Source organism: Leptopilina heterotoma, unplaced genomic scaffold (assembly GCF_015476425.1).
Source record: "Leptopilina heterotoma isolate Lh14 unplaced genomic scaffold, ASM1547642v1 Lhet_95, whole genome shotgun sequence".
Taxonomy (NCBI): Eukaryota; Metazoa; Arthropoda; class Insecta; order Hymenoptera; family Figitidae; genus Leptopilina; species Leptopilina heterotoma.
Genome location: NW_025111202.1, coordinates 1225840 through 1253815, shown reverse-complemented (window position 1 = coordinate 1253815; position 27976 = coordinate 1225840). Strand labels below are relative to the sequence as shown.

At 26.1% G+C, this 27976-nt stretch overlaps 4 protein-coding genes across 8 annotated transcripts in view; all 4 read right to left on the bottom strand.

The window, feature by feature from the left end:
• LOC122512126 (scavenger receptor class B member 1) overlaps window positions 1-13395 on the bottom strand; it is a 31468-nt gene extending 18073 nt beyond the window's left edge. The window contains exons 1-3 of one of the 2 annotated variants that reach the window (XM_043627792.1): window positions 6234-6712; window positions 5649-6013; window positions 939-1661 (exon numbers count right to left, since the gene is read on the bottom strand). In XM_043627792.1, the coding sequence (XP_043483727.1) occupies window positions 939-1119 (181 nt within the window). In that variant the 5' untranslated portion in view covers window positions 1120-1661; window positions 5649-6013; window positions 6234-6712. Of the gene's footprint in view, window positions 1-938; window positions 1662-5648; window positions 6014-6233; window positions 6713-12880 lie in introns of those variants that run through there. The other variant, XM_043627791.1, reaches the window with a different exon arrangement.
• A 1258-nt stretch (window positions 13396-14653) lies between these two features.
• On the bottom strand, window positions 14654-20673 carry LOC122512171 (P protein). Of its 4 annotated transcripts, XM_043627876.1 has the most exons (18): window positions 20553-20569; window positions 20227-20398; window positions 19922-20057; window positions 19782-19847; window positions 19585-19708; window positions 19424-19496; window positions 19148-19320; window positions 18948-19054; window positions 18676-18832; window positions 18547-18618; window positions 18022-18153; window positions 17658-17912; window positions 17440-17574; window positions 17167-17361; window positions 16858-17091; window positions 16454-16712; window positions 16266-16359; window positions 14654-16175 (listed from the first exon to the last, which is right to left on the bottom strand). In XM_043627876.1, the coding sequence occupies exons 2-18, from the start codon at window positions 20327-20329 to the stop codon at window positions 16082-16084; spliced, it is 2409 nt and encodes an 802-aa protein (XP_043483811.1). In that variant the 5' UTR covers window positions 20330-20398; window positions 20553-20569; the 3' UTR covers window positions 14654-16081. The 4 variants fall into 4 exon arrangements, with proteins under 4 accessions (XP_043483811.1, XP_043483810.1, XP_043483813.1 ...); XM_043627875.1 differs by having other exon boundaries at window positions 20227-20673; XM_043627878.1 differs by having other exon boundaries at window positions 20290-20673.
• A 754-nt stretch (window positions 20674-21427) lies between these two features.
• LOC122512170 (serine protease inhibitor I/II-like) lies at window positions 21428-22265 on the bottom strand. Its single transcript, XM_043627874.1, has 3 exons — window positions 22112-22265; window positions 21754-21879; window positions 21428-21680 (listed from the first exon to the last, which is right to left on the bottom strand). The coding sequence occupies exons 1-3, from the start codon at window positions 22155-22157 to the stop codon at window positions 21547-21549; spliced, it is 306 nt and encodes a 101-aa protein (XP_043483809.1). The 5' UTR covers window positions 22158-22265; the 3' UTR covers window positions 21428-21546.
• Window positions 22266-22450: 185 nt separating this feature from the next.
• Window positions 22451-26981, bottom strand: LOC122512169 (neprilysin-2-like). Its single transcript, XM_043627873.1, has 10 exons — window positions 26842-26981; window positions 26358-26470; window positions 26087-26122; window positions 25769-26014; window positions 25408-25616; window positions 25145-25321; window positions 24552-25061; window positions 24187-24484; window positions 23818-24068; window positions 22451-23132 (listed from the first exon to the last, which is right to left on the bottom strand). The coding sequence occupies exons 1-10, from the start codon at window positions 26892-26894 to the stop codon at window positions 22794-22796; spliced, it is 2232 nt and encodes a 743-aa protein (XP_043483808.1). The 5' UTR covers window positions 26895-26981; the 3' UTR covers window positions 22451-22793.
• Window positions 26982-27976: the final 995 nt, after the last annotated feature.

Below are 27976 nucleotides of genomic sequence, written 5' to 3'. Positions count from 1 at the left end.
ATTTATTAAAATTGCAATAAATTTCACTAAAAGACTCCAGATGTAGATGAAATTATTCCGTTTTTATAAATCTTCAGTTGCAATTAAGTTTTTTGAGTACATAAATATAGGTTTACGACGAAATTTAAATCTAAAAAAATGCGATAAATTTCAAATGACAATTCATATTTTCTTTATAAAGAATCATTAATAGTTTTTATAACCTTCATTTTCTTTTATGACTTGAGATATTCGTCAAACTACTAGTGTAATTTAGTGTCAAGGTGGATAGTTATTATTAAAAGACAATATTAATATACATAATATGCATACGCTTATGTTTTTTAAATATCAAGTTTTTGTAAACTAATTTTGTGTGTATAATTGAAATGAGTTTTTAAATTTTGATTGATTTTTATTGAACAAAAAAATTAATATTTTTTTGTTCAATAAAATAATTAAAAAAAACTAATAATTACAAATTTTGTAATAAATATTTGTGTAAAATAGTTTGAGAAACAATTTTGAAACACTTTTTTCGAGTGTTTGTGTTTAAAGAGACAAAAAGAATGTTATTGATTTTCGTAAATCTTCTTGAAGGATGTAAGGATTGTGCGTAACGAAACTGAAAATTCAAGACTGAAGGTCGTTCAATAATGTATTTATATTTACACAATAATTATCATTCTTTCCAATTTTTACCTGAGAAGTGCAACTTTACTTATATATAGATATAGATATTCGTGAGGAGTATTTCAATGCGTTAAAGCTTACGATATCTTTTTTCCTATTATTTAATATTGAATATTATAAATTACGTTTTCTTATATCTCATCACATGAAAACTACTTTTTTAAAACAAATCTAAATTAATTGTTTTGTTAAGTTATATTTTCTTAAAAATTAGTAATAATATTTCAATATTTTAATTATAAAGAAATGTTTTAATATATACTCACTATGTCTGAATTTCCCTCGTTCAGAGATGAGCATGCTAAGTGGTTTGGGCACCTTCTCCATTGGAATTTCCCCATCTCGATTGGGTTTAATTCCAAAAAGTGCATTTCTTCCCACCTTCATGTACTGTCTGCCCATCCTCTTGGGCGAACCGTCGCCGAACAAGGACGTGATGAATCTCATTTTGTCTTTTTCTTCTTTTTACAACCACAAATTATTTATAAACCTTCTATTTTCTTAACGTTTTGCTAAACTTGTATCTCTCCTCCCACCCACCCTTTTATCTTTACACTATAAAAAATTGGCACAAACTAAAAATTCGAAATAAAAAATGCAAAGCCAGCTTTGCAAATTAATATTAAAATTAAGTTGCTAAATAATTTAAGTCTAAGCGTCTTCTTGACTAAAGGAATATTAAAACATTTTCTTGTAAATTATTGCAAGAAGCTGTTAAAAAATAAATATTTTTTAAATTAATATTTTCCTGATCCTTAGCACCATAACAAGAAATTCGCATCTAATTTACCCTGTCAAGACACATGAACTAGTATAAAAATTTCATGTCACCTCTCCCAACATTGTTCTAAATGAACATAAGTAAAAATTGTTCTTAAAACAAAAATTTTAATGCACTAATTAATCAATTGCAGACAAATGATTTCTCTCACTGGCCGAATCACTGGTTTATTTTCACTTGACTGATACTCGAAACTAAGATATCCAATCTGAAACATTTCAATAATTTTAGAATTAGAAAAACATTGCTTAACCGTATTTATAAAGTGTGGTAAAATACAAACACATGTATTGCTATGTTTTTACCGCAATAATTATGAAATATTTTTTGTTTATTTTATTTTTCTTTTTCACAATCGCAACTCAACTAACCTATCTATTAGTCAGTTGTAGTCAGTTGATTTATTAGATGAGTACTTTCCACAATATAAAAATAAATTATTTTTAAAAAGTTTATAAAGAAATAATTTAAATGTAGTGTAAACATTATTTCTATTTTTTTTACATTATCATAAAAATGCATAATAACATCACAGACTGTTCTTAATTAATAATAAAATGACATGGATTTTTTTTTCTCTAACGAACAAAAAACTAATTGTCACGACAAGTTATTAAAAAATTTGCATTTCTTGATTCAAATGCGTCAATATGTTGAAAAACTGAATTTTTCTTTATGATTTATGAACAGTTTTTAATACAAGTTATTATAATATATCAGTATGACTATGTCATTAACAATATTCTAGTGACAAAGATTTTTTATCATTATCATTTGACTTGTTATTCTTACTTTTCTCTCATTGCTAATTTCAATTACAAAAAAAAATATAAAACATGTATTTCTTGACACTGAAACAATATATTTAACCTTTGCAGAAATATATTTAAGGTGATATATATACAATTAATTTTAATAATTCTCTAATGCACTTTTCATAGTTATTGATAGTTTATTAATATTTAACTTCAACACTTAACTAGTTATTAATATTGTTTTAATGTGAAAACCTTATTATAATTTTTGTTCAAAAATTTGATACTCTTCAATAACTCAAGCAATAGCGCTCAGTCTTGGATAAAATTCAATTATTTTATATGTTAAGTAGATAATATATGCGGATCATTATTGTCACCTCTTCAATCTATTTTATATGCTTATTTTATATATAGCTATAATATATACATTTAATTAATCAGCTATTATTACTGATAATTTTAATTGAATTTGTACTTTACAAATTAAAGTGTAATACAAAAAAATAAGTAAACTCTGATGAATCTAAGTAATTAGTATTAGCATGAAGATCACATAAAATATTATACTTTTTTCGAGTTACACAATTTTTATTTTATTCAAACTTTTTGCTAAAACAAAATTAATATTCAAGTTTTTTATTTTGAAAAAAACCACCTGTTATGTGCTTCACTTTCAGGAAACCAATAATTGCACTAGAAAACTATGAACATAATTTTCATTCCAAACAGTTTATGTATGAAATTATAAATTTTCATTTTAATATAAAACAAGAGAAATTTGTATCTTTTGAGTCTTCAGTCGTGCTTGTGAAAGAATTAAATTTAATCCTTGTCTATGAAAATAATTTTTAAAGCATTAGAGTTATTGAAAATTGCTACATTTTGATTAAAACATAATCCCTCAAGAATTAATAATGAATATGTAATTTTTCTTTCAAAAGTCACGTAAAGTGATAAAAAATGGATTTTGAAAATTATGGGGAAAAATAATTTTCATACTCATCACTTATAATATTGATTATTTATCATTCTTATACAGGGGCAACAGAGTCATTAGTCCTAACACAATTTCTTTGATGTTTGCAAATCTCAATAAATTAAAGGAGTCTACATAAAATTGCACAACATCTTTAGAAATGGTTAACAGCCAAGCGAAATATATTTACAAGCTGCATTCGAGCGTACCGGTTTCGTAGATTTCGACATTAATGATTAATCTCGCTGGACTTAACCTAACGAACGAATAAACTTGTCATCATTTTCATTCTGGAAAAAAGCAGATCGATTATCTTGTTCACCAACCGAAAAGTCATGTCATTCATTTTCAGAATTTCCCCGCAAATCATTCATGCGAAACTCAGCATAATTTAGCATTAAAAGAATTCATGCGCGATGAATTATTTCCACAGCATACTTATATTCATTCTCATAATACTGACAATTATTCTCAATAATCATATATAATCATTATGTTAACAATTTTCTCTGCTGATCTCTTTTTATCAAGTGCAGTAGCGGCAATAATTGAAAATTTTATTGTTCTCAATTATTTAGAGAGAAGGAATTAAAAAGATTTTTCATTTTTTAATGAATATAAGAATTAAAATTACATATAAAATCACTTTTATTAAATAATAGTCATGAATGCTGGAGAAATTAATCGACATAAACTAACAAAGTAGATTTTATCAATGTCAATGACACGTTCATTTTATTTATATGATAAATCTGACATCGTGTGTGGGTGGAATGACCGAATCAAATGAGAAATGTAAAGTTTAGTCGTGTCATTGGCATGTTTCATTCACACAACTATATGTATAAAAAAAAACTCTTTATTTACACTGCACTAGCTTTTCCTTTTATTTATAAAATAAGTTTTAAAAAATTCTTTTATAAAAATGTAAAAACGAGTGATAAGAGTGTGATAAGAGAAAAGTGTTTCATTACAATTAAAAAAAAATTCAAGTTAAAGTGCAAGATGAAAGCAGATCATAGCCAAGGTTTTGCTTTAATGACAGATATATTTTTTATGTCTGGGCGCTCTAACTGTTGCTAAAGATAAACTGCCTTTTCATTTAGTCTGTGACAATTATATTTGTGTGGATTTTCTCTCAGCAATTACACAATTTTGCACCTTACTTCAACTCTTGCATAAGAGTTTAGAGTCAACAAGAAGCACTAACATTTTTTATCAAATTAAAAAGTAATAAAGAAATTTTCAAATGCATAAACATACGTTTCTCTTATTATAGGTATATTCATACGCATATATATACTATTTTCCATTAAAGGACCAAGTTCTTGTTGAGATAAGAAATTATTATTGACAAAAGAAAGGAATTGAAATGAAAAATTCCATCTTTCAATTTCATAATAAAGTCATTTTTGTCTTTATTTTAAGAAAATTACTATTTGTATACAGTGAATTAAAAAAAGAAAGTTTTACATTCATGTAATATGAGAATCAACTATTTCTTTTTAATACTTAAAACCATATTTGTCGAAGGAAAAAATAAAACAATAGTATAATTTTACATTGTAATAAATATGTTGTACTCTCAATTAGTATTTGAAATAGAACCTTGGCAGTGGTTTTCATGGTTGATGCGCTTATCACCGTTATTGTTTAATGATTTCTCCTGGCCATGCAGACTCTAGTAATTTGCGACGCTTGACATTTGAAAACGTTTAAGGTGTAATGCCGAGCTGAAGGTCTTTCTCCAACCCAAGTCATACAGTACTCAATGTAATGTAAACAAACCCTATTTCAAAATAATAAAGCAATTCTCTTCATCATTTGGTATGTTTCATCTTTAGTATTTCATTAATATTTCATTAATTGCATTTATATAGAGAGACGATTAAAAGAACAATGATGAACAGCAGGGAAACTGTAAAATCACAAGAGTGTCATTCTTGCAGTCTATGTAGTACAAACTCTCTTTCGTTGTAATCAAACTCGTTTCTCTCGTTACTGCCGTTACACGTACTCAATGTTTTTTTTTCGAAAGTTGACATAAACGATAAGATTTCTATATCAGAAATCTACTACAGGTGGTAGGATACCTCGATACTATTAAGATGCGCTAATTAATATAATATACATTCACTACGTATTCTGTAGAGACAAAATTATTCTTGTTAAAACAATGTTTGTTGCTACATGATGTTGTCAAAAGAATTTTAGTAAATAATTTATATTCTTAAAATTCGCCAAATACGTACCTACTCCTCGCATCTACGTAGGCGTAGGTTTAATTTTTCAAAGCTAGAAATACCCACCCACCCTTTTTTTAGTATGTTTAGAAAATAAAAACATTTTATAAAAACAAAAAGAAATGATTAAACATAGAAATTGGGCCAGTGACATAATTGCGAGCATAATTGATCCATTCAAGTGTTGGATCATCTCAAGGTTTATTCAAGTAACTTACATAATATCGCCGAACGTTTTTTACGAGATGATTAACTGGGTTCATGGGGTTCATTAACTGCTCAGTAAAATCCAATCCTGCTTTATGTAACCCACAACGGCATCAGAGAAAAGGACTTGCGATGACAGTAAGTTTCTCTACAACGTGAATATATGCACACACGTTTTACAATCTTCACTAATTTACACGTTAACAAGAAGCACTTCTTTGTACAGGTATAACAAGAAATTTAGAACACTTTTCCTATCTTTTTTTTCTATATGCCCTTAAATTCATCGAAATTCGAATCTCCCGCCACATTTGTATATTGCCAGCACTTGGGGATGATCAATTTGATTCGAAAAGCACGTGAAATCGGCGCTGCACTAATCCGAGCAAAAGAATTCAATTTGAATTAAATTGAAAATTAGGAATTAAATTAAAATGAAATTCTCTCCCTGCAGAATAATTGTTTCAGCAAATTTGTTACTTCTGAGGAAAAGGTAATTAGAATCATTTCACAGAAGCAAAATTTGTAGAAAGCAAAGACTCCCCTAGAAGAAACTGATTTTTATTGAAGAACAAGCGCAAGAGTATGGACTCAACGAGAAGTTCGTGAACGAAGTGATTTCGATGCATGGAAGTAAAATGCACGCTTCCGCTGTGGTTCATCCTTTTGCTCGGTTGCGTGCAGCCCCAGTTACTTGAGAATCAACTTTACGCACTGACGTGAATTATTATTTGTGAAATGCGTCTCGAACTCATCACTTCTATTAGTAAAAATAGTTCTCCAACCGCAATACACGCACATTGTTTGTCCACATCTAGAAATGTACATTTAGAAATAGTGAAAAATTTGACAAAAGAAAGTATCGAAAATGAAAAATTGTTAAATTAAAAATTTCTCTCTATTCCGAAATGAAAACGTGCGCGGTTACGCGATCTTGTCCGGCTGTACGGTCGTGGAGAGATAGTGAATTGGCAGTCGTGGACCAACAGCAGAGTAGCAGCGGGCAAATCGAGAATACTTACTAAAGAGTTCGAGTGGTAGGGAATGGTAAAATGGCAACGGAGATACTATCTACGTAAGAGAGGAATATTTCGTAAAAAAGTCTCAACGACCCTAAAAATTCTTCTATTTGTAATTTTCAATAATTTCGAGAATAATTTATGGAATTTAAGTATTTAAGTGAAGCTAACTTTTTTTCACCAAGGATTCACATTGAATTGACCTTCGATTTTACATTCGCCAAAAGAGAATGAGCAGAAATTTAAATATTTTCATTGATACACGGGTTTTTTTCTTAACTGATCGTGGAATTGAATTTATTGTACCTGTTTCAATAAGGATATACCCAAGGGCATTTTTTCACATAGGGAATTCCCGCACTCGTTTCATGGGAATCCCCTTCACAGAAAAAAAGATAGTATAAATTTTGTTGCAGGGAATTTTAACCAATGCTAATTCACATAGAAAGTGGCGCCCTCACTTAGGTGAAAATTTGTTGCAGCGAATATTTACCCCAAAATCAGGTTAAAATTTAAACTTTGTTTTTCTATAGTGTTATCAACAAAATACCCTTTTTTGAAAATGGTCCTGTTATATTTATCATTATCATTAACTGCTTTAGTTATTAATTATTTTCTGCCTACTGCCTTTTTCGAAAACTAATTGGTCTTTGTGACTGTTGGATTTACTTCAATAAATAAAATTAAATTAACCGAATAAAATTCTATCGGTTCATACATATTAGACATCCCATAGGTTCACTTTCATCTGGTATTTAATAAAATAACTTTATTTTTAAATTTGAAGAATAAGTGACAACAGAAGGAATGTATAAATTAAATTATATTTATGTATTTCAAGAGTCAAGTATTATTCTAAGAAATTAAAAACATATATTTATATAAAATTTTTTTTTCAAATCAAGAAAACTTTCATTTATATAAAAGTTACTCAAGTACAATTCCAGAAAATATGCGTTTCACAATATATGCGAACCTATATGCATTATTTTCTTTATTGCAAACAATTAAAAGTTTACACAATTTTATTACTAATTTTGATAGGCATTATGAACCATATTTTTTAATTAAAATATATTCAAACTTTGAAAAATTAAATGAACTTTGCATATATTTATTATAAAGTTATAAATCTCTGGAATTGAGAGTGAAAAACTACAACAGCTTTTTAAAATAAACTGATAAATTAGTAGACTAATTTCGCCAGTGAATACAATATTTTCAAACAATTGATTGAATCAATAACTTATTTAACTAATTGAATCTGTAACAATTCTGTAACACAATTCTGCGGCTGTAAAAATTAGTATAATATTCTAATGCTAATTAGGGAAATTTAACTAATTCAAGTCTAGCGAGCACTTTATTAATTCCATAATAATTGAAAAAGTATGATTTAACTTTCTATAAGCCAGTCATCTTTTGGCTATTTCAAGAGAAAGTAAAACAACTTAGAATCACGTAATACAAAATAAAAGTCATAATAAACACAATAAAAAATTATGTATATAATATAAAGTTGAATAAATCTTATAATTATGAAATATTTGCGACTGATAAATAACTGTTGATAACAATATCCATAATTACTATTCAAAACATGGAAAAAAGCTTCACTTGTTGAATGTTTCTCTAAAATAACCAAAGTCTCAACTAAAAAAATAAAATTTCGCTAAATGAAATTTTTAGCTGTTCCAGGTAAATTTTGTTTTCCTTTTACTCTCATACTTTGTTGAAACAAAGTATGAGCTAAAAATTTCACTATATTAGCGAAATTTTTAGTGACAAGCAAACATTAGCAATATTAAACAATATTATTGTAAAAATAATAAAAGTCCATGTTTGTGAATAAAGAAAGAGAAGTAATTTAAATATACATTATTTTCGGTAATTAAAAACTTGTGATCTGTTTGTATCGCAGAAATTATGAGCAAATATATGCAAAGTTGTTGAGACAAGATGAGGAGAGTCATTTAGTAAATGAGTCATATTATGAAGAATAGGCCTCCTAAACCAATAAAATATAATGCAGTCGGAGATTTCTAAATGCTCGGCAAAAGCCCACATTTCTTTGCTGACGCAAAAACCCAAATTTACAATCAAACTCATTCACCATTTTAAAAGAAAATAATATAGGATTAAAAACCTGTTTCGGATAGAGTTTGATGCTTCATTCTTTTACAAATATTTATAGATAAAATAAACATTTACTTGGAAATAACCTCTCAGTTAAAATATTCGAAAATGCGAAATAAGATTGCTTCTCAAAAGCACCTTGCGATGTATAAGAAAATGATTAATAACGAACAAAGGAAAAAACCTGGAATTTCAAATTCATATGAAAATGAAACTACGCTTTTTTCAATCGTGTCAAGTTTAATTTTTTCACCTTCGAGATAATATTTTATTTATAATAAACTATGATAATTTAACCTTAGAATAACTTGACCCGGAAAACTGTAAACACAATCCTAGTAATAATATAAGAATCAGTCATTAAAGGATAGGAGCTAACCACAAAACTGTTGTCCTGAATTGAAACAAGTTGTATAAAACTTGGAAAGAATTCAAACAAAATAACTTTAATTACTTAAATAGTTTATACACGTATACCGTTAAGGAACAAAATAATAATAAAATTAATTTTATTTTTTTCTCTATAAATAAAACATTTTATCTATGTTGATAGTAGGCTTCTCACTCATCTACTAAAACCTACTATTTACTACTTTTTGTACCATCTGCTATTATTTTGATCCTTTATTGAGACTTCAGACACTAAAAGCTACTGTTTCTTTTTCTTTTTTTGACAATTTCCACTACTTTAAATTCGCTAATACTAGAAATCAAAAAACTATTCTCAAAAATTATTATCAAATTCTCTAAAATGATTCAATTATTTTCGAAAAATATTCGAAATTCAATTATTTTCAATATCCAGTATTTTCATCAAATTTCGCAAAAGAATTTAATTATTTAAAAAAAAATTGATAAAATTCATCCAAAATTCTATTATTTTCATAAATAATCAAATTTTCCCAGGAATTCAATTATTTTAAAAAAATTGATAAATTTCATCCAAAATTCAATTATTTTCATAAATAATCAAATTTTCACAGGAATTCAATTAATTTAGAATACCTATAATTTTCATAAAAATTTCGAGAAAATCAATTATTTAAGAAAATTTTTATACAATTCTTCTCAATAAATCAATTACTTTCACTAATAATAATATTTTTTATTGAAATTCAATTATTTAACAACATTTTTGATAAAATTCTAAGCAACAATTCAATTATTTTCATAAATAATAAAACTCATTGAAGGATTTTTATTATTTTTAGTACTATTTTCAATTAATTAAGCGAAAAATTCAATTCTTTTCACAAATAAAGTTTTCCACAAGAATTCAATTATTCAAAATAAAATTTTCATAATATTTATTATATTTCGGAAACATTTATTATTTAAATGTTTATAACAATTTTTATGAAGAATTCAATTATTCTCAATAGTAACAAACTTTTTCGCAGAAATTCAATTCTTTTTAATTCTTTTTTTTTTTAATTCTTTTTAAAAAATTCTTTTTTTTTATTTTTTTTGAATTCTTTTTTTTTAATTCTTTTCAATTCTTTTTTTTCTTTTAATTCATTTTAAATTCTTTTTTTTCTTTTTTATTCTTTTTAAACATTTTAATAAAATTTTTCGCAATAATTCAATTATTTTCATAAATAAGTAATATTCTTATCAGGAATTAAATTATTTTTGAAAATTTTAATAAAATTCTTAGCAACTATTCAATTATTTTCATAAATAATAAAATTCATCACAGGATTTCAATTATTTTTAATACAATTTTACAGGAATTGATCAAAAAATGTAATTATTCTCAAAAAATTCAATTTCAATTCCTCGAGAAAATCAATTATTTAGAAAATTTTTTTTTTAAATTCTTTGGAAGAATTCAATTATTTTCAAATATTTTAATAAAATTGTTCAAAAGAAATCAATTATTTTAAATACAAATTTAATTAAATTTTTTTGAAATAATTCAATTATTCTTTTAGATTTTAATAAAATTCTTCCCAAGAATTCAATTATTTACATAAATAATTCTTCGAAAGAATTTAATTATTAAAGATAAGTAACTAAATTATTCCCGAAGATTCAATTATTTTGAGGCATCCCAGTGGGCAAAAAACCATCATTGTTTTAAAAACGTTCCAAAAACGTTTTTAGAACGTTTCATGTCTGCGAAATAATGTTCCAAAAACGTTCCATTGCTTTTAAAACGTTTTAGAACCATATAACGTTTTTGGAACATTATTTAGCAGGCATGAAACGTTCTAAAAACGTTTTTAAAACAATAATGGTTTTTTGCCCACTGGGATTTTAATAAAATTCTTTGCAAAATTCAATTATTTTCATCAGAAGAATTCAATTATTTTTAAAAGTAATAAATTTGTTCTTGGAAATTCAATTATTTTAAAAAATTCTAATAAAATCGTTCGAATGAATTCAATTATTTTCATAAATAATAAAATGCTTTTTAGGAATTCAATTATTTTCAAAAAAAAATTTAACAAAATGCCACACATATATTCAATTAATTGTCAAAAATTTTAATAGAATTCTTTGTTAAATTTAATTATTTTTAAAACCTTTTCGCTATTCAATGATTTTCAATATCTACTATTTTCATAAAGTTTCCAAACAGAATTCAATTATTAAAAAAAAATTTTTTTTTTTAATTTTGTAAGAAGTCAATTCTTTTAATGAATAAAAAAAATTTCTCTGGAATTCAATTATTTAAATTACAATTTGCCTAAAATTAGTCGTAAGACATGAATGTTTAAAAAATTTTAATAAAATTCTTGGCAAAAATGAAATTATTTTGATAAATATTTAAATTCTTTGATGAATAATAAAATTCGTTGCAGGAATTGAATTTATTATAAGAAAAAAGTCAATATTTTTGCTGAAAATTAGGAAAAAGTCGGGAAAATAAAAAATATGGAATGGAATTTTTGGCAGTTTTGTGAAGTGTCTAAAACGTTTTTTGGTTGTCAAGTTTAATTTTTCGATAACTACTTTTTCACTACTTTTTTAGTCTGAAAGCTACTATTTTGAAAATTAATTATCGAGTGCGAAGTCTGTGATAGTTTAAAGAGATTATTTCTTAATTTTTCATCTTGATGATAATGATCACTATTATTTATTTCTGCGCTCATTAAATTACGAGTTGAGATTCACTTTTGAAAGACTTTTGAAATTATATTATTATTAGCCGAATAATTAAAAATCATCTATTGCAAACAAATTATGAACAAAAGATCTACAATTCAAAAATTCTTTTAATAAATCTGCTAAAAAGTAATCTTTACTTGAAATGCTTAAAGTATACAATATAAAAGTTCAAATATGTCATGAAAAAGATAAATACTACATTTTTATTTCGTCTACAGTCTTTATGAATAAGTAGATAATTTTTTCATTTTCTGCAAGTCAATGCCCATTTCACTTTTGGACCTCAGTCACTTGATATGGAATCTCTTATGTGTCTATAAAATTTATAAAGTTTATAAAGTTTATAAAATGAATGTTTGCACATTGCGTTCACAGAAAATTTGACCATTTAATATACGCGCAGCTCCACACATTAGGCGTATAAATGCGAAAGCGCAAGGTCCACTAACATCCTGTTGCAAAATTCTTACTTTATGAACAAGATTGAAACCGAATAATACAAGTTAAAAGTGCAGGTTTTGATATTGATCAACTATATGTCTACTATAATAATCTTAATCGACACGCAATTCTAATATACCATTTTCTAGCTTCAAGTTTATATGTAATTTTAGAAAAAAATCAGGCTACATTTTATTTCCTTTCTTCTCGTTTCACTAATGCAATATTATACTTTATTACTTTATCATTTCACAATCTCAGAAAGTTTCATTAAAATTATTGATCTTCATTATCTATTTTACACAAAAGTTTTCAACAACATGAAAAATTTCTGTTAACTGAAATTCATTCGATATGAATGTTTAAGAAAAAATCATTTTTTTTCTATATCTAAAAAAGAAACATAATTTTTAATAAAATTAATCGTACAATGATTACTCCATATAAATTAAAATATTAATATTTTGTACAATATAAAGAATTTTTTCTGTTAGAAAAATATTTTCCGCAATGAAAATATGGACTTTACTTACTTTTTCTATGTTTGTTAATGTTCCACAACAGGTGGTTCACCATGATTATTCACTTTGCCAAGGAAGTATTCTTTCAATAATTTCTTCTTTTCCATTTTTTTTAATTGGATGTGGACAGACATTTTTTTAAACAAATAATTAATATCTTGTTCATATATTAAAATTTTTAAATTCAATCAAATGTTTTAAATAAAAAGCCGTGAATTAAAAATCACTTTTGGGTCATATTAGTTTTCCGTGTCACTTTTCATAAAAGTCACTCTTCACTTTTACAAATTCACAGTTATTTATTATGAATTATTCTTTTATTACTATTAGATAATTTAGATGTTAAATTAAAAGTTTTCTATTCCAATTCTGTGTAAGCACATTGGCAGAAACTCTTCTTTTTCACTTATTTTATCTTTGATTCTACACTTTGCATTGACAGCAATAAACAATTAAAATTTACCCAATTTATAAATTAAATAACTCCTTCTTCCTATCCCATTCCTTTCATCGGTTCATATCGATAAAAGAGGGTGCGTAAAAATGAAGCGATTCACGCTTCGTTCCTCATATATAACTGATGTCTACGTCATTACTTGATAAAAAAAAGATCTCTCACTGACGCGAGAGACCGGTAACAAGACATATGAACTGTAAATTCTTTTTTTGCATCCCTCATATGTAACGAATTCCAATATTTTTTAAGTTTTAAAATCATTTTTAATTCTTTATTTTCAATCTCCTTTGTTGTCAAATATATTTTATCGATTTGTTTAATAAAAGGGCCAATTTCATCAACTTTGATTAAAAGTTAATCAGCGATGAAATTAACCGCGCTCATTGATAAAGATTTAATATTTTAATATTTTAACTTTTAATCAAACTTGATGAGACCGGTCCTTAATTTATTAAAATGCTACAGAAAAAAGCGCACTGCAAATAATATAAAAATCAAATTCTTTTATTCTTCATGCTAATACATATTTTTACGTCACTAAAGTTTCTTCTACGACTTTTTTTGTTCTGTAAAGAATATTCCACTAAAAAAACTGACTTGGATCAATTATTATTCAAAGAGTAACATATTTTTTTATTAAATACAGATTAAATTTTTCCATTTTTCAAAAAATGTTAACATGTCTTACGTGAAGTGTATAACAATCGTTAGAAAAAATTGAACACCGATGATAATAATAGCAACAAGTGAGTATTTATGACTATTAATATCACACCATTAGCCATGACATGTCCCTATAATTATGTGTCCTCAACTTTTCCTTTGAGAGAAACAAATCATAGAAAGATTTATACATTTTATACATTTTATACCTTTGCTACCTATCTCATGGAGTAAGCAATTTAAACAGTTATTTTTACATTCTTTTTTGTCATTTTTGTTTGTCCCATATTTTTATTAGTGAAGAATCTGCAATATTCAAGGATCAATTTTACAAATGGAAACTAGTATCGATTCTTATATAAATATTTTTCCGAACAATTTTCCTTATTATTTTCTTATGCTAATCAACCCAGTTTGTTTTTAACAGCTCATTAAGAATAATATTAAAAAATTTTTTAAAGACTTAAAAAATAAGGGTAATAAAAATGTTTTCAAATATATATAGCTATTTATGAATAATTGACAAGGTCTCAATATCTACAATAACGTTTTATGAACTTTTCTTCAGAATGGGTAAATCAATTCAAAGAGTTTGTAAACGTCAATGTTTGTACTACTATTAGATTAAAAGATGAGTAAGAGGAATTTTCTTCATTTCAGTGGAATGTGTCATTTTTTTTATTTAATTACGCAAATTACTACAGTAACTTACAACTAAAATGAAATGTATGGAAAAAAAGATTGGAAATAACCGTCATATTTATATATAAATATTCAAAAAGAAGTGGACCTTTCCACTCATTTTTTTTCTATATCGTTTTTAATAAGCGGAATTTCCAGTTGTTAATTTATTATCACAAAATTCATTTAATAGGTTTGCAGTCGAAATAATGATTTTGATATAAAGTTGCACATTAAAAAATTGACGTCCCAAATTCGACAAGATAATATTCAGCTAGGATATTTAAATGATTGATGGCCACCTTCACACATTTTTTCATTGCCAGACGTTTTGCTGCCATTGACTTCGTCTTCATCTATTATAATTCGCTTCCCTTTTCAGAATTGTACCTTGTCAATATTTTTCCTTGGATTTTTGCATATATTAGTGACGTAAATTGAACCGGTATCTTTTATACCAAAAAAACGCTTTAAAAAAACATTACAAAAAGAAATATGTATATCAGAATACGCGTGAATTAAACAATGTATAAATTGACTATAAGGATTAATTTTCGTCACTTTACCCTCTGACTGACGCAACATTAATCTTTGTATTTGATTGATGCGCAGTAATTTCATATAATTTGTGTTACATATTTATCATATAAATATTTCATAAAACGATATTTAATTAAACACTTGTCTATCAAATACAATTTACAATAAGATTTACATACGGAAAAATTTGAGTGTTTGTCTATTATTTTTGACGCAGTTACTCGCGCAGTTATTTCATGATTGACATTGTTTACAAGGTTTCCACGAAAATATTTTGAATAAAGATTCGTCATTCTATTTTCAAAATGTTCTACGACAAATTATTATGTACAAATAAAAAATAATAATAAAAAAGGTAACAAAAGGACTTTGATATTATGACAATTATCTAGTGCAAAATAGGCACTGTCATTCGTTTCTTTTCAGTATATAATGAAAAAGATTCCTTACTACCTGCAATACAAAGGTAACTAAGATTTCTTATTAAGAGTATTTTGAATTAAATAGACAAAGCGTTAAGTCAGAATAATCACAATTTCATTTATGTTAATTAATTATTTATCAGTCTGGTGTCGTGATCTGTTTTAATCTGCAATGCTACTTACTTATCATCAACAACTCCTTTTCTTCCACGACAACATAAAAAGCGTTTTCTTTAAACGAAAAACAAATTATTTTTATTGCGCATAAAAATAAATAGACTATATACAATTATTAAAAATATAATAACAAATCTACAAACCAATCTAAACAGAACTTTTGGTTGACATTCAATAAACATTTTACTTTTTAAAATATTACATAAAATTATGATTATTATTAATTATGAACTATAAATTATTAGAAAATTAACACGCTATAAAAAGGATATTTCAATTGTTGTCGTGCCATTGAAAAACGACATGAGCAATTAATAAATAAATTGTTGCGGTGACTGTGCTTGTAATCATTATAGGAAATCCAACTCTATAATTTCAAAAAATTTCGTTTTAGTTTCTTTTTAGAGCCATCATCTAATATATAAATTTACATTACAAATTATGTAGAAATACTTACTTGAAAAATTGTAAAAAAGAAAATTTGTATCCATGTTGTTCGGCCACTCCAGCGCACACAACATTTGCAGTTGCGCCAAGCAAAGTCCCATTTCCTACAAACATGGAAGAATTATCAATAAATTCATTTACAATAATAATTATAGTGCTTCTGTTTCATTTTCAAATAAATTATTTTTTAAAACATACCTCCTAAACACAATCCAAGTGCTAATGACCAAATTAAAGGTTGCAAGGGTAGTCGAAGATTATGATTTTGAGAGAGACCTACAGTAATTCTCACCATCATGGTACATAATGGTACATTATCTACAAATGCGCCAACAATCGCAGACACCCAAAGAATTAAAATTATTGCAACTGCCAGTCTAGATTCTTCGTCTACAGAAAGAATTATTGCTTCAGTTTGTTTTCCAATCCATGACATCAATCCCAATAGAGAAAGAGCCTGAAATTAAAAAATAACTGTGGAATATTTTAAATAAAACAATAAATTCTATCATATTTCTACAGTATTAGATAATACTGAAGAAATATGATAGAATTTATTGTTTTATTTAAAATATTCTATAAAAAGTATTTATAAAACTTACTTCCATGAGAATGAATAATGAGGCAAAAAACAACAATGTACTCCATTCAACACGAACCAGAAGACTGTCAAGATTTTCAGAATCAGCTAAAATCAGTACCAAAATTGCTCCAAGAAGTGAAATCCATCCTAATGATAAATTCACATTCGGTAAAGTGTGTATGAAAAACATAACAATAACAAAAGTTAAAGCGCACCCTGATTTCACAAGCAACCATTTGTCGCGAATAGGATACTGAAATTTAGAAAATACAAATTATTTTTAAAGGTTTTAGGTATACATTATTAAATAATTCGAAATAATATGTACCTTTTCTTGCAACTCCTCCAAGGTGGCTTTGTAATTTTCAAATTTTATACTGCCGGTTAGTAATTTCAATTTCAATTGGGATAAAAGTCGTCCAACTTTCTTCATTAATGTCTCTCGAACCATATTTTCATCTTTACTGTAGCTCGAAAGACTGGAAGCGGCTTTTTGCCAAATAGCTATTTCATGTCTGAGTTCCTTAAAAAGGAGTGAAAAAATCATTTTTCCAAGAATAGTTATTGAAAAAAAATCGGATATTCGAACAAATATTTTTACCTGCACCTCTAGAGGTTCATCAAATTTAAAGTTTGCCACATCACGAAAAACATACCGCAATTCAGCATAAACTGCTATAGCCACAAAGAAAACACCAAAGCTCATGTGGAGAACAAAAGTAGTAAAACCAACTCCCTAAATCAAAGTATCAAAGTAGTAAATGAGTTTATAAGTTAAGTTTAGTAAATGAGCAAATATGTAGGATGAATAATACCCACTGCATTCTGTACTTCTTTATTGGATGCAATTATTATATTCGGAGGATCACCAATTGGAGTTAAAGCACCGCCAATATTGGAATAAATTACCATCGCGGTTAAAATTGGAACAGGATTGATTTCCATAACTTCACATAATCTAATTGTAACAGGTGTCATGAGCAAGATTGTAGTCACATTATCCAAAACGGTCGAAATCACTGCCGTGAAAAGGCAAAGTATACTGACAAGAGGCCAAATTTGCCCTCCAGTTATCTTAACAAACGATCAATATTTCAAGTTTCGAACATGTACTAAACTTTATTTGAATTTATTTATTAAATCTTTATTTGTTTAAATCTATTCAAAATAATCCATTATTTACCTTGTAAGCATAAACAGATAGATAATCGAATATTCCAGTTTCTCCAATCACAGCTACAAGTATCATCATTGCAAACAGTAGCATTAGCGTGTCCATGTCTATCCATGAAATTATTTCACTCATACATGGTCTCTAAACATTAACAACAAATTTACAGCACAATAGACTTTTTAACATTTCTCAATTTTAAACAATACAAGATACTTTTCAATTTAATTTTAAAAAATTTTATTTGTAACGTACAAAATAGTAAGTAGTACAATGTAGTATATACTTAAATGTCAGAACCAAGGTACTCAGGACAAATGTCAATTTTTTTTCCAAATTTTTTATACATATCAATTTGTTTTAAAAAAATATGTTACTTCAAGAACTGAAATTCATATCTTATTTATTATAAAATAAATAAAATCATTTTTAAGTTTGTATAAATGTTTTAAAAATAGTGACCAAACTTATTAATAATTTATACAAAAATAGTAAAATTGCAAATTTTGAATTTTATCAATAAATTATTTCACTCACCTGATCAATAGCCGCCAAGACTGCCAAGGACATTGTAGACGCCATTAATGCCGCTATTGTCTTATGAACCATCTGAAAAACTCAAGTCTTGAAATTTGTAAAATATAATATTTTTTCGCTCATAAGTACCTCGAATATAATGAGGACATAAAGTCCAATCAATATTGCAGCAGCATACACAAACCCACTGTCTGTATTAATAGGAGATAAATTGTAACCAATTGAAACTGGTAAACTGATTGGTAAATTGGTTTTCATACACACAGCGACTGCATCTTCAAATAATCTTACAAAAATATTCATTAAGTACATATCATAATCTCTTATTATTAAGTTTGGTAGTTTATATTATTTTAAACAAATTAATTATAATTAATAATAATAATAATAATAATAATTACTCATTAGTTGAGGTGTTTAATGTGAACGTGTTATGTCGTCTTCTGTCGGGCAAAGAGTCAATAAGTTCTGAAGAAAATAAAGGAAGAATCCAGGGATTGCTTATATTCTGAAATAAGTCAAATTTAAAAAGACTTTTATGATACATAATAGGATTTATAAAATAATAAACATCAAAGAATGTTGAATCAACAATAAATACCTGGACGTGTGAATTATTGAAAACTTGATCAGTATAATTCACCTTCTCAACCCAAACGATTAAATAGTTCGAAGTAAGATTTATGCTCTCGTTATCATTGAAATTTGGCAATAGTGAACTTTCTATATTAACTGTGATTCTGTCACTGATAGGACGTTTTACAATTGTATATTCTATAAAATGTTAAAGAAAAAATTTGGAACAATAATTTTTCTAAAATGCTTTACTATATTATATCTTGAGCTATATATGAGATACATTTCTTAAAAAGGATACTCCGAATTTCGTTAATAGGAATGGAAACTTTATGCATTACCTCCAACACTTCTTTATTACATGTCAAGCTTATCTAAAATTATAAAAATAAAATTTTCTTTTATCTAAACTTTTAATCAGTTATAAGTAATTGTTATTATTTAAAAGAGGAAAATTCTTACAGTAAAAATAAGCCAGCACAATAAAAGTATAATTAATTTCGAGTAACGGAAAAAGGGTTTTACTTCTCCTTCTTTTATTTCAACTTGATCAATATCATCATCATCTAAGCTCACAGTCTGCTTCCTTTTAAAAAAATGAAACTCTGATTCAATTACTACTACACTTTTAGCTTCTTATCTAAAAAAAAATAACGTACTCTTTTTCAATCGGTCGGCCAACATTGAGAACTAAACGTTCTCCAGTTGGTGTATTTATGGAACATCTGAAAACCAATTTTCAAAGTATTATGTATCTAAAATATTAGATATTTTTAAGTATAAAATTTATTTAACTCACATTGATTTATCACCTTCATCAAGTTTTTCATATTCTGCTTGAAAGACTGCCAAACTTGGATTCAGTCGAACAGCTTCTGGTAATTGTCTCCATATTTGTATTACATCAACGGTACTCGGGGATAAAGATGATGTATCTTCAATTTTATTTTATTTATTTATTTATTTATTTATTTATTTATTTATTCAACGGTTCCTAGGGCTAATAAGCCCTATAAGGAACAATACAAGAAAAACAGTTTTGAGTGGAAAAAATCAATCTTTCGTAATAATAATAATTTATTAATATATTAATTAATATACAACCTATGCTAATATTGTTGTTTCTATGTTTATTTCTCAAGGAAGCATCAGTTTCCAAGCCCTTACCGACTTGAACGGTTTCTTCGTAATTTCTCACTTTTTCCATAATACCAATGATTGCAATAAATTAATAGATCAATGATACATTACAAAATTATTCAATTATTCACAACATCTAGTGGAAAATGTAAAGAATAATTAGTTAAATTTACCAACTTTAGCTTATTGATCTGCAGATAGAAGAAGTAATAAAAAAGTAATAAGAAGTAATAAAAATAATGAAGTCTCGCTGTGAATGAATATTATTTAAAAGAATTTTCCACTATCACCTTAATTGAAATGTTCGATAACACAGTTCATTGCGGACTAAGAAAAGAAGACCACGCCCTGTAAGAGATAAAATTACATATTCAAATCCGTATTTGCACATTTCAATAATATATGTATGCCTCAATACGGATTAAAGCTGTCCCTATTTTTAATATAATTAAAATCATATTTTGATTGAGGTCAAATTAGGGAGAAATATTTCCCAATTGTATAATTGTTTTCAAGGTATTTCGCGCTACAAAGAATTGTATATCCGCAAATTTACAGTTTATTTCTCACTGTTTGTTGCATTTTACTATTATTCTTTATTTTGTTAGATTTGTATAAATTTATCACATATATGCATTTTTTAATGTGATCATATTCATGTCTGGTCACCTTGTGACCTATTTTTGTGTCTTTTAACCACTACAGGAATCTTATCATTTTTACCGTTTAAAAAAATCCATTTACATTTTTATAGTATTCTTTTGCAAATAAAAATGAAATTATTATAGTTTTCTTTTATAAATAAAAAATGGAAATATTATTATTGAGTCAAATGAATGGCATTAAAATTATTAATAGTATTTCAGAAAAATTTACAAATGCACAATAAAGAAGTGTCATAAATAATGCAGTAATTTTAATTTCCAAGAAATTAATTATAAATTTTTTTATTTAGCACTTTTACTTTGAATTTTTTATCAAGCGATCAAGTAGACTATTTACACGAAACATGCAAATTCATAACAGAGGGTGTCGCAATAATTTATTGTTGGTATTGTATCTTGTTGATAAAAAGAAAACTTGTGTTTATTGACAATGAGAATTTTTTATTCGTTTTTTTTAATTTTAATTAGGAAATGTTTAATAAATGAATAGCAATAATTAATTTTTAATTTAATTATTTATTTGCTAATAATGAGGAAGCAAAAAGTTTACAAAATATAAACAATTTGTTTTATTTAGTTTGTTATTGATTTTTGAAAATCCTTTTAGTGCATATTTATATTATTTGCTTGGTTGAAAAGCATCGCAAAGAATCAATGTACAAGCCGCAGACTTTCCATCGGAGCCGCAAACACACTGATTGCATTCACTATAGAAGACATCGGCAGGACAAGGAGTTCCAGGGATGTAGAGGGCTGAGAAATAATAAAATAAAATTAGAAAATGTTTGTAAATGGGTATCATTATTTTCTATGTTAAATTACTTACGACCCCATGGCTCAGGGCCTGGTGGGCAAGCCATTTTGGTGCATGCAATTTGAGTTCCGTCCTCTGAGCAAACACAAAAGTTGCATTTTATCATAAATGATGTGCCTGGCTGACATTTTTTCGTGGCTGTGAAAGAAATTCGAAATTATTTTAAATCATTAAATGCAAACATAACAAATATATAAAATAACCATTTCTTTATCCAAATTCTATTTTATTTGAAATAGCAATAATTTATATTTACAGTAAAAAGAAAATCTCAATTTATGATCAGTATTAAATTCAGCTTTGACTATGCTTGAAAAATTAAAATAATTTAATAAAAAGTTGTGAAAAACAAAAATTTTAATTAATTTACCAGAAACTGCAGCCACAGCTATAAGTAAAAACACGAAGATCTTCATTATTGAAGTATTTGAAATGCACTCGTTTTACAAAGGATATTTTGAGTTTAACTGTGTCTTTCTATGCATTTTTGGTTCTTATATACTAACTCTAAAGGTGTAGTTCCGTGAAAAGAAATTCGAGAAATCGCTAAGTACCTTAATCTCGGACAATATTCTTATCTCGTACGTATGTTTTTTCTTTAGCAAAAGATTTTTACTTGTAACAACATATATTGAGACATTGCGGAAATCATTTTTCAAATATATAAATAATGATCTTTATCCACAACAAAAATAAAAGAAATTAAAAATATTTATAATATTTTATTCGCTACGCAGAGACAAATTTTACAATATTTAAAATGTATAAAATAATCATGTATAAAATAATAACAATTATATTTACTAGATTAACTTATTGAAGAAATACATTTTAAGTCTGTTTCTGTTCCAATTTATACAGTTTCATAAATAAAAATTGAGAAATAATTTAATTTGTAGTTGCATAAATAAAAAATATTACGTGTAAAAATAAGGAAAAGTTCTTCCTTCATTTTTATAAATAATTATGTACAATTTTTTTTTAGTTTATAAAACACAATTAATAGAAGAATATTCTATTTTGTTTCTCATGTTTGAAAAAAAATTTTTAATTTACCAGACGGAGCACTTTTTTATAGGATTCATTTTGGAACCAATTGGACATTGGAAGTCCTTTGAGAATTCAGGGCTATTAGAAAGTGAACCCCTGATTCTAAATTCTTCTGGACTGTGTTGATCATTGACAATAAGTTCTTTTAAAACTTGTGGTCTGTATTTAGTGCACCACATTTGAGCTAATTTGATCCAAAATAATTGCCATGGAGTATAATCAAGTCCTGGTAATTTTTTCTCAGGGCCATTTTCTTTAATCCATTTTTTATATGCTATGTGCGACACTTTTATTCCACCATTATCCGCCATATTCTCACCGAGAGACACAATTCCATTTAACTGAAAATTTAAATTCAAATTATAAATTAATAAATTAATAATATTCAAAGGTCAAACTTAATATTTATATTTTTCCAAGTTTTTAAAAAGAAATTATTCAAAAACAACAATAACTTCATTTTTAAATTAAATATTTAATCATTATTTTTTTTATAGAAATTAAGATATTCAAACATTTGAAATTCAATAACAGAATATTATTATAAAACATGAAGAAAATCGCTTTCTTCATGTTTTATAATAATTAAAACTTGCTACTTTGTTCTTCAAAAATTATTTTCATTATTATGATTATTCATTTCTAGAATTTTCAACTAAAATTCTTCAATTTTTTAAAAATAATTTTTGAAAAAGTTCTTTGTGAATTTTCAAATTCTTTTGTTTACAATTTAATTTTACGAAATTTTGATTATTCTGACATTCTTTAATTAAAAATATTAGAAATTAAAAGCTTCAAATAATTAAAAAAAATTCCATTAAACATATTGAGAAAAATTAATTATATAGAATTCTTAATTAAAAGTATGAAACGTTCAAATTTACGCAAAAATTTTAATTTGAAATTCATTTTTAAATCAATATTTAATAGAAAATTCTACGAGAATTAAATTATTCAACAATTGAATGTTTCTTAAAATTGAATTTTTATAAAGAATTTTATCAACAAATTCATATTCTAACATACCTTTTCTCCGATTTCATCCTTACTAAAATTTCCATATTGATAAACAAGACATTTTGTTTTTTCTATAAACTGCTGCTTGGTGGTTTTATCCCACCAATCGTAAAAATGACCACTTTTATCAAACTCATGGCCTTGATCTCCAAAACCATGGGTAATTTCGTGCCCAACTACAAAACCAAGATTCGCATAGTTTATATACTGAGGTCGCTTGTCGTTCATGAAAGGATCTTGAAGAATACCAGCTGGAATGTCTGTAAATGATCAAAGTACAATTTAATACTTACTTAATTTTTACAATTTAATTTTTTCAACTCAAAATTTTAAAACTCTTTTATAAACAGTATCAAATCATGAATGTGTTAATCTTACATATTTGATTTTGAAAGAGGCTGTATGTGGGATTGAGTAGTGCAGGTCCTTCCACAGTCAGAAATTTCAGTTTCTGATGTTCATTTTCTGAATTATTGACATTGGACATTTCCTGCTCCGCTTTTGGAATAGATAAATACGATTGAAGATAGTCCCCATCGGACTTTAATTTTAAACTCTTGTATTTAATTTTCAAGCGCTCCAAACTTTGAACTTTATTTTCATCAGCAATTTGCATGTTCATTGCTCTTGCTTTCTCCAGGGCTTTTTCCTTTGTCTTCTCATCCATCCAGTCGAGCTATATTTAATAATAAAAATATTTATCAATATATCTTTTGTTTTGTAAGAAAATAATAAACTATTACCTTTTCGAGCATATTGAGAAATTCTTGATGAATTTGATGAACCAAAGTTTTGGTAGACTGTGCAATAGTTTGGTTGAGAATAGTTTGATTGAAATATGTCTGGTAGTATACAAAAGTAACAATGGGATCTATTAATTCTATTGAATTGTCGATGCACTCTTTCCATCTGGGACTTGTTTCAAGTATTCCTTCTCTGACGATTTTAAAATTTAATTCCGCCTCTCGAACCACACCAGGCAGATATTTCACGACTGACTCGATTGACCTCCAGAAAATGAAATTAATTAGAGTTCTTTCATCTGTCTTCTGTAGTATGTTGTTCAATTTTGACAAGTATGGGGGATCGTAGACCAAGAGGACATCGTCTTTCTTCAGCGAAATTGCATTTTGAAAAACTTTAAGGAAATAATCGTTCCAGGGAATATTTCCATACTTTTCTTCAATTTCACTCATTGTCATTGGATTGTTGTAAAGAGAGATGTTTCGTTGATCTTCAGGTGACTTGAAACTCTAAGAATTGCATGAGAAAAATTGATCAATAAATAATTTTAAATTTCATTATTAATTAATAATATTAATAATATTATACCTACTTTTGCAAGTTCTATATGAAATTCCATCAAATCCCTCATTTCTTTCTGAGCTCTAGTTTTATTGGCACCTAATAGAACAGCAACATCAATCATATATTTATAATAAGCTCTAACAAACGTGTCATTAAATTCTCTTATTAGAAATGGAGTAGAGAGTCCTAATTTTGGATGATCAATCTGTAAATTGACAGATTTTATTCAATTTTCATTAAATCAATTTTTAGTTTTCACTAAATGGGCTAAATTTATGGGTAACTACATACATAGTATAAATGTTGATTAGTGTTTGTAAAGTTGACACCATTGCCAAATTGAAAAAGATATTCTGTCGAAAATCCTCTTTTTATAAATGAACCTATTGTATCGACCCAACTATTGTTACTTGACCACGAGTCTCCTTCCACAACGGGCCATCCTCCAAGATCTTTGAAAATTTTTGAAATTGTCCGCAAGCCTATTTTTTCAATTCCGTCTGAAAAAAATAATAATTTATTAACTCCAATTAATAATGTTGTATGTAAAAATAATTACGAATTGCAATATTTAATTTTACATATTTTTTTCAATTTTCTTATAGAAGCAGTTTCTTAATAAATTTCTAAATAAATCTTAACAAAATCTTACTTTTATCCATGCAATTTTCATAAAAAGTGTGAAGAATCGAAAAAGGTGACACATTAGATGGAAAAATATTATAGTCAATTATAGCCCTTAATTGTTCTCGATATTTATCATCAATGTCACCTAAAACACTAACAATCATTTCATTGTCAGGGATTCGTTTAGTTTTCAAGTAATTTCCACATGAAAATTTATAAAAGTCATCACAGGGATTTACGTCAGTGTCTATAAATTCTAGAGTCGTGGCCGCTGGAATATAAAATTATTATTATTATTATTATTATTATTAAATAAGAGTATACAGTAATTACAAAATACAACCTTCCTGTATACATTCTGGTGTGAGGCACACGTCTGCTGTAATTAAAAAAAATAATTATCTTAACTTAATTTGTCAAAAAGAAGTAAATGATTAAAAAAAATTTAAATATCTATAACACAAAAAAATTATTTAAATTTGCATTTAATTCAAAAATGTTTTAGTATCTAATACTGAATTATAATTAGTATTTATAATTAGTAGATGTTATAGTTAGTAAATTAATTTATACTTATGCAAAAGTTTTCAACTTACTTATTTTTACTAACTTACCACTTTTTGTGTCATTTGTTGCACTGAAATAACTAATTGTAAATATCAGTGATAGTAATATTGAACATACAATTGTTATTAATACCAATCGTTGAGTAGAATGTCTTCGATTTCTATAAAAACATTAATCTTTTTTTAATTGAAATATTTTATTTATGTATAAATAAATAAAAACCTAATTGTTAAAAAATTTTATTTGTTCTCTATAATATAAATTTTAGGTGTTTAAAAAAATACTTCAAGTAATCAATAATTTACTGTTAATTTGTTTTGAAAAGAAAGAATAAATATCAAAATACTATATATCGACAAGAAATACAAACAATGTTATATTGAAATTCCATGAGAATAAATGGAGCTTAATTTCAATATTATGTAATAACTTTGGAAAATAAATTATTAAGTAACTTACTAATTAATAGTTTAATATGTAGATTAATAATAATAAAACCAATTAATTATAAAAGCGAGAAGAAAAACTTACCGAGTTTGTTCTCTATAAGAAACGCGGCCTTCCGGAGATTCTTCAATATCCATGGTTCCGTTTATAAGAGCGAAACGCGCCAACTAAATTTATTAATTAATACTTATCATCTATCTGTAATTCGTACATTTTCGCCCTTTTCCGAATTGTAATCGTACTTTCTACTTTAATAAGTTAAGCAGACCATCGTAGGCAAAATATTATGAATCTACATAATGAAATATTTAATTTCAAATTCATTTACTAATTCTTTATTTTTACATTTTATCAATACAAAATAAATAAATAAGAGAGTGTTTCTTAAAATAATAATATAATCTTATATGTTAATCAAATATATTTAACTAAATATTATATTTAACTATATAAATAAAATTTAATAAAAGATGTTAAAAGTGTTGATCACTTGATTCATAATTAGTGAAAAGATATTAAAAACTTTTTAATTTAATTCTTATTAAAAATATTATAAATTATATGATCAGAAGAATTAAAATGTTTTCAACATCTTTTTACTATATAAGTAAAATATAATTATTTTAAAATAAATATTAATAAATATCTACACAGTCAAAACTTTCAACAACAAAAAATGTACCTATTTCATTAGAAAAAAGGTTTTCCAAATATTTACAATATTTGTTGCTGAATTATTAAATTTCTCTTTAATCGTAAATGTCTTTCTTTTATAACTTTAAAGATAAAGGAAGCTTTAAAGATAAACGTCGAAATGTTTGAGTAAGTTAATTCCATGATGTCGAAGAAATTTATATTCAGAGATTCCTTACTGTTTCTATAACATAAATTAAATCAATTTATTTGAAATACAACAACTGGAAATTTCCATGCGTCATGATTTATTAAATCTATAATAATATTATTTTACATAATAGAAACAAAATAAATATACAATGAATGATACACTATGTTATATATTATTCATTGTTTAATTTTATTTATTATTTAATAACATCAAATATTTTAATATTATGAAAATCTTTTACTATTATTTAAATAAACTAACTTTTATTAATAAAATAATTTTCTACACAAAATGAAATAAACATGATAATTTTATTTTATATTTACTTACCTGTAAGAAAAGCATTTTCAAAAAATGAAATCTGATTGACGT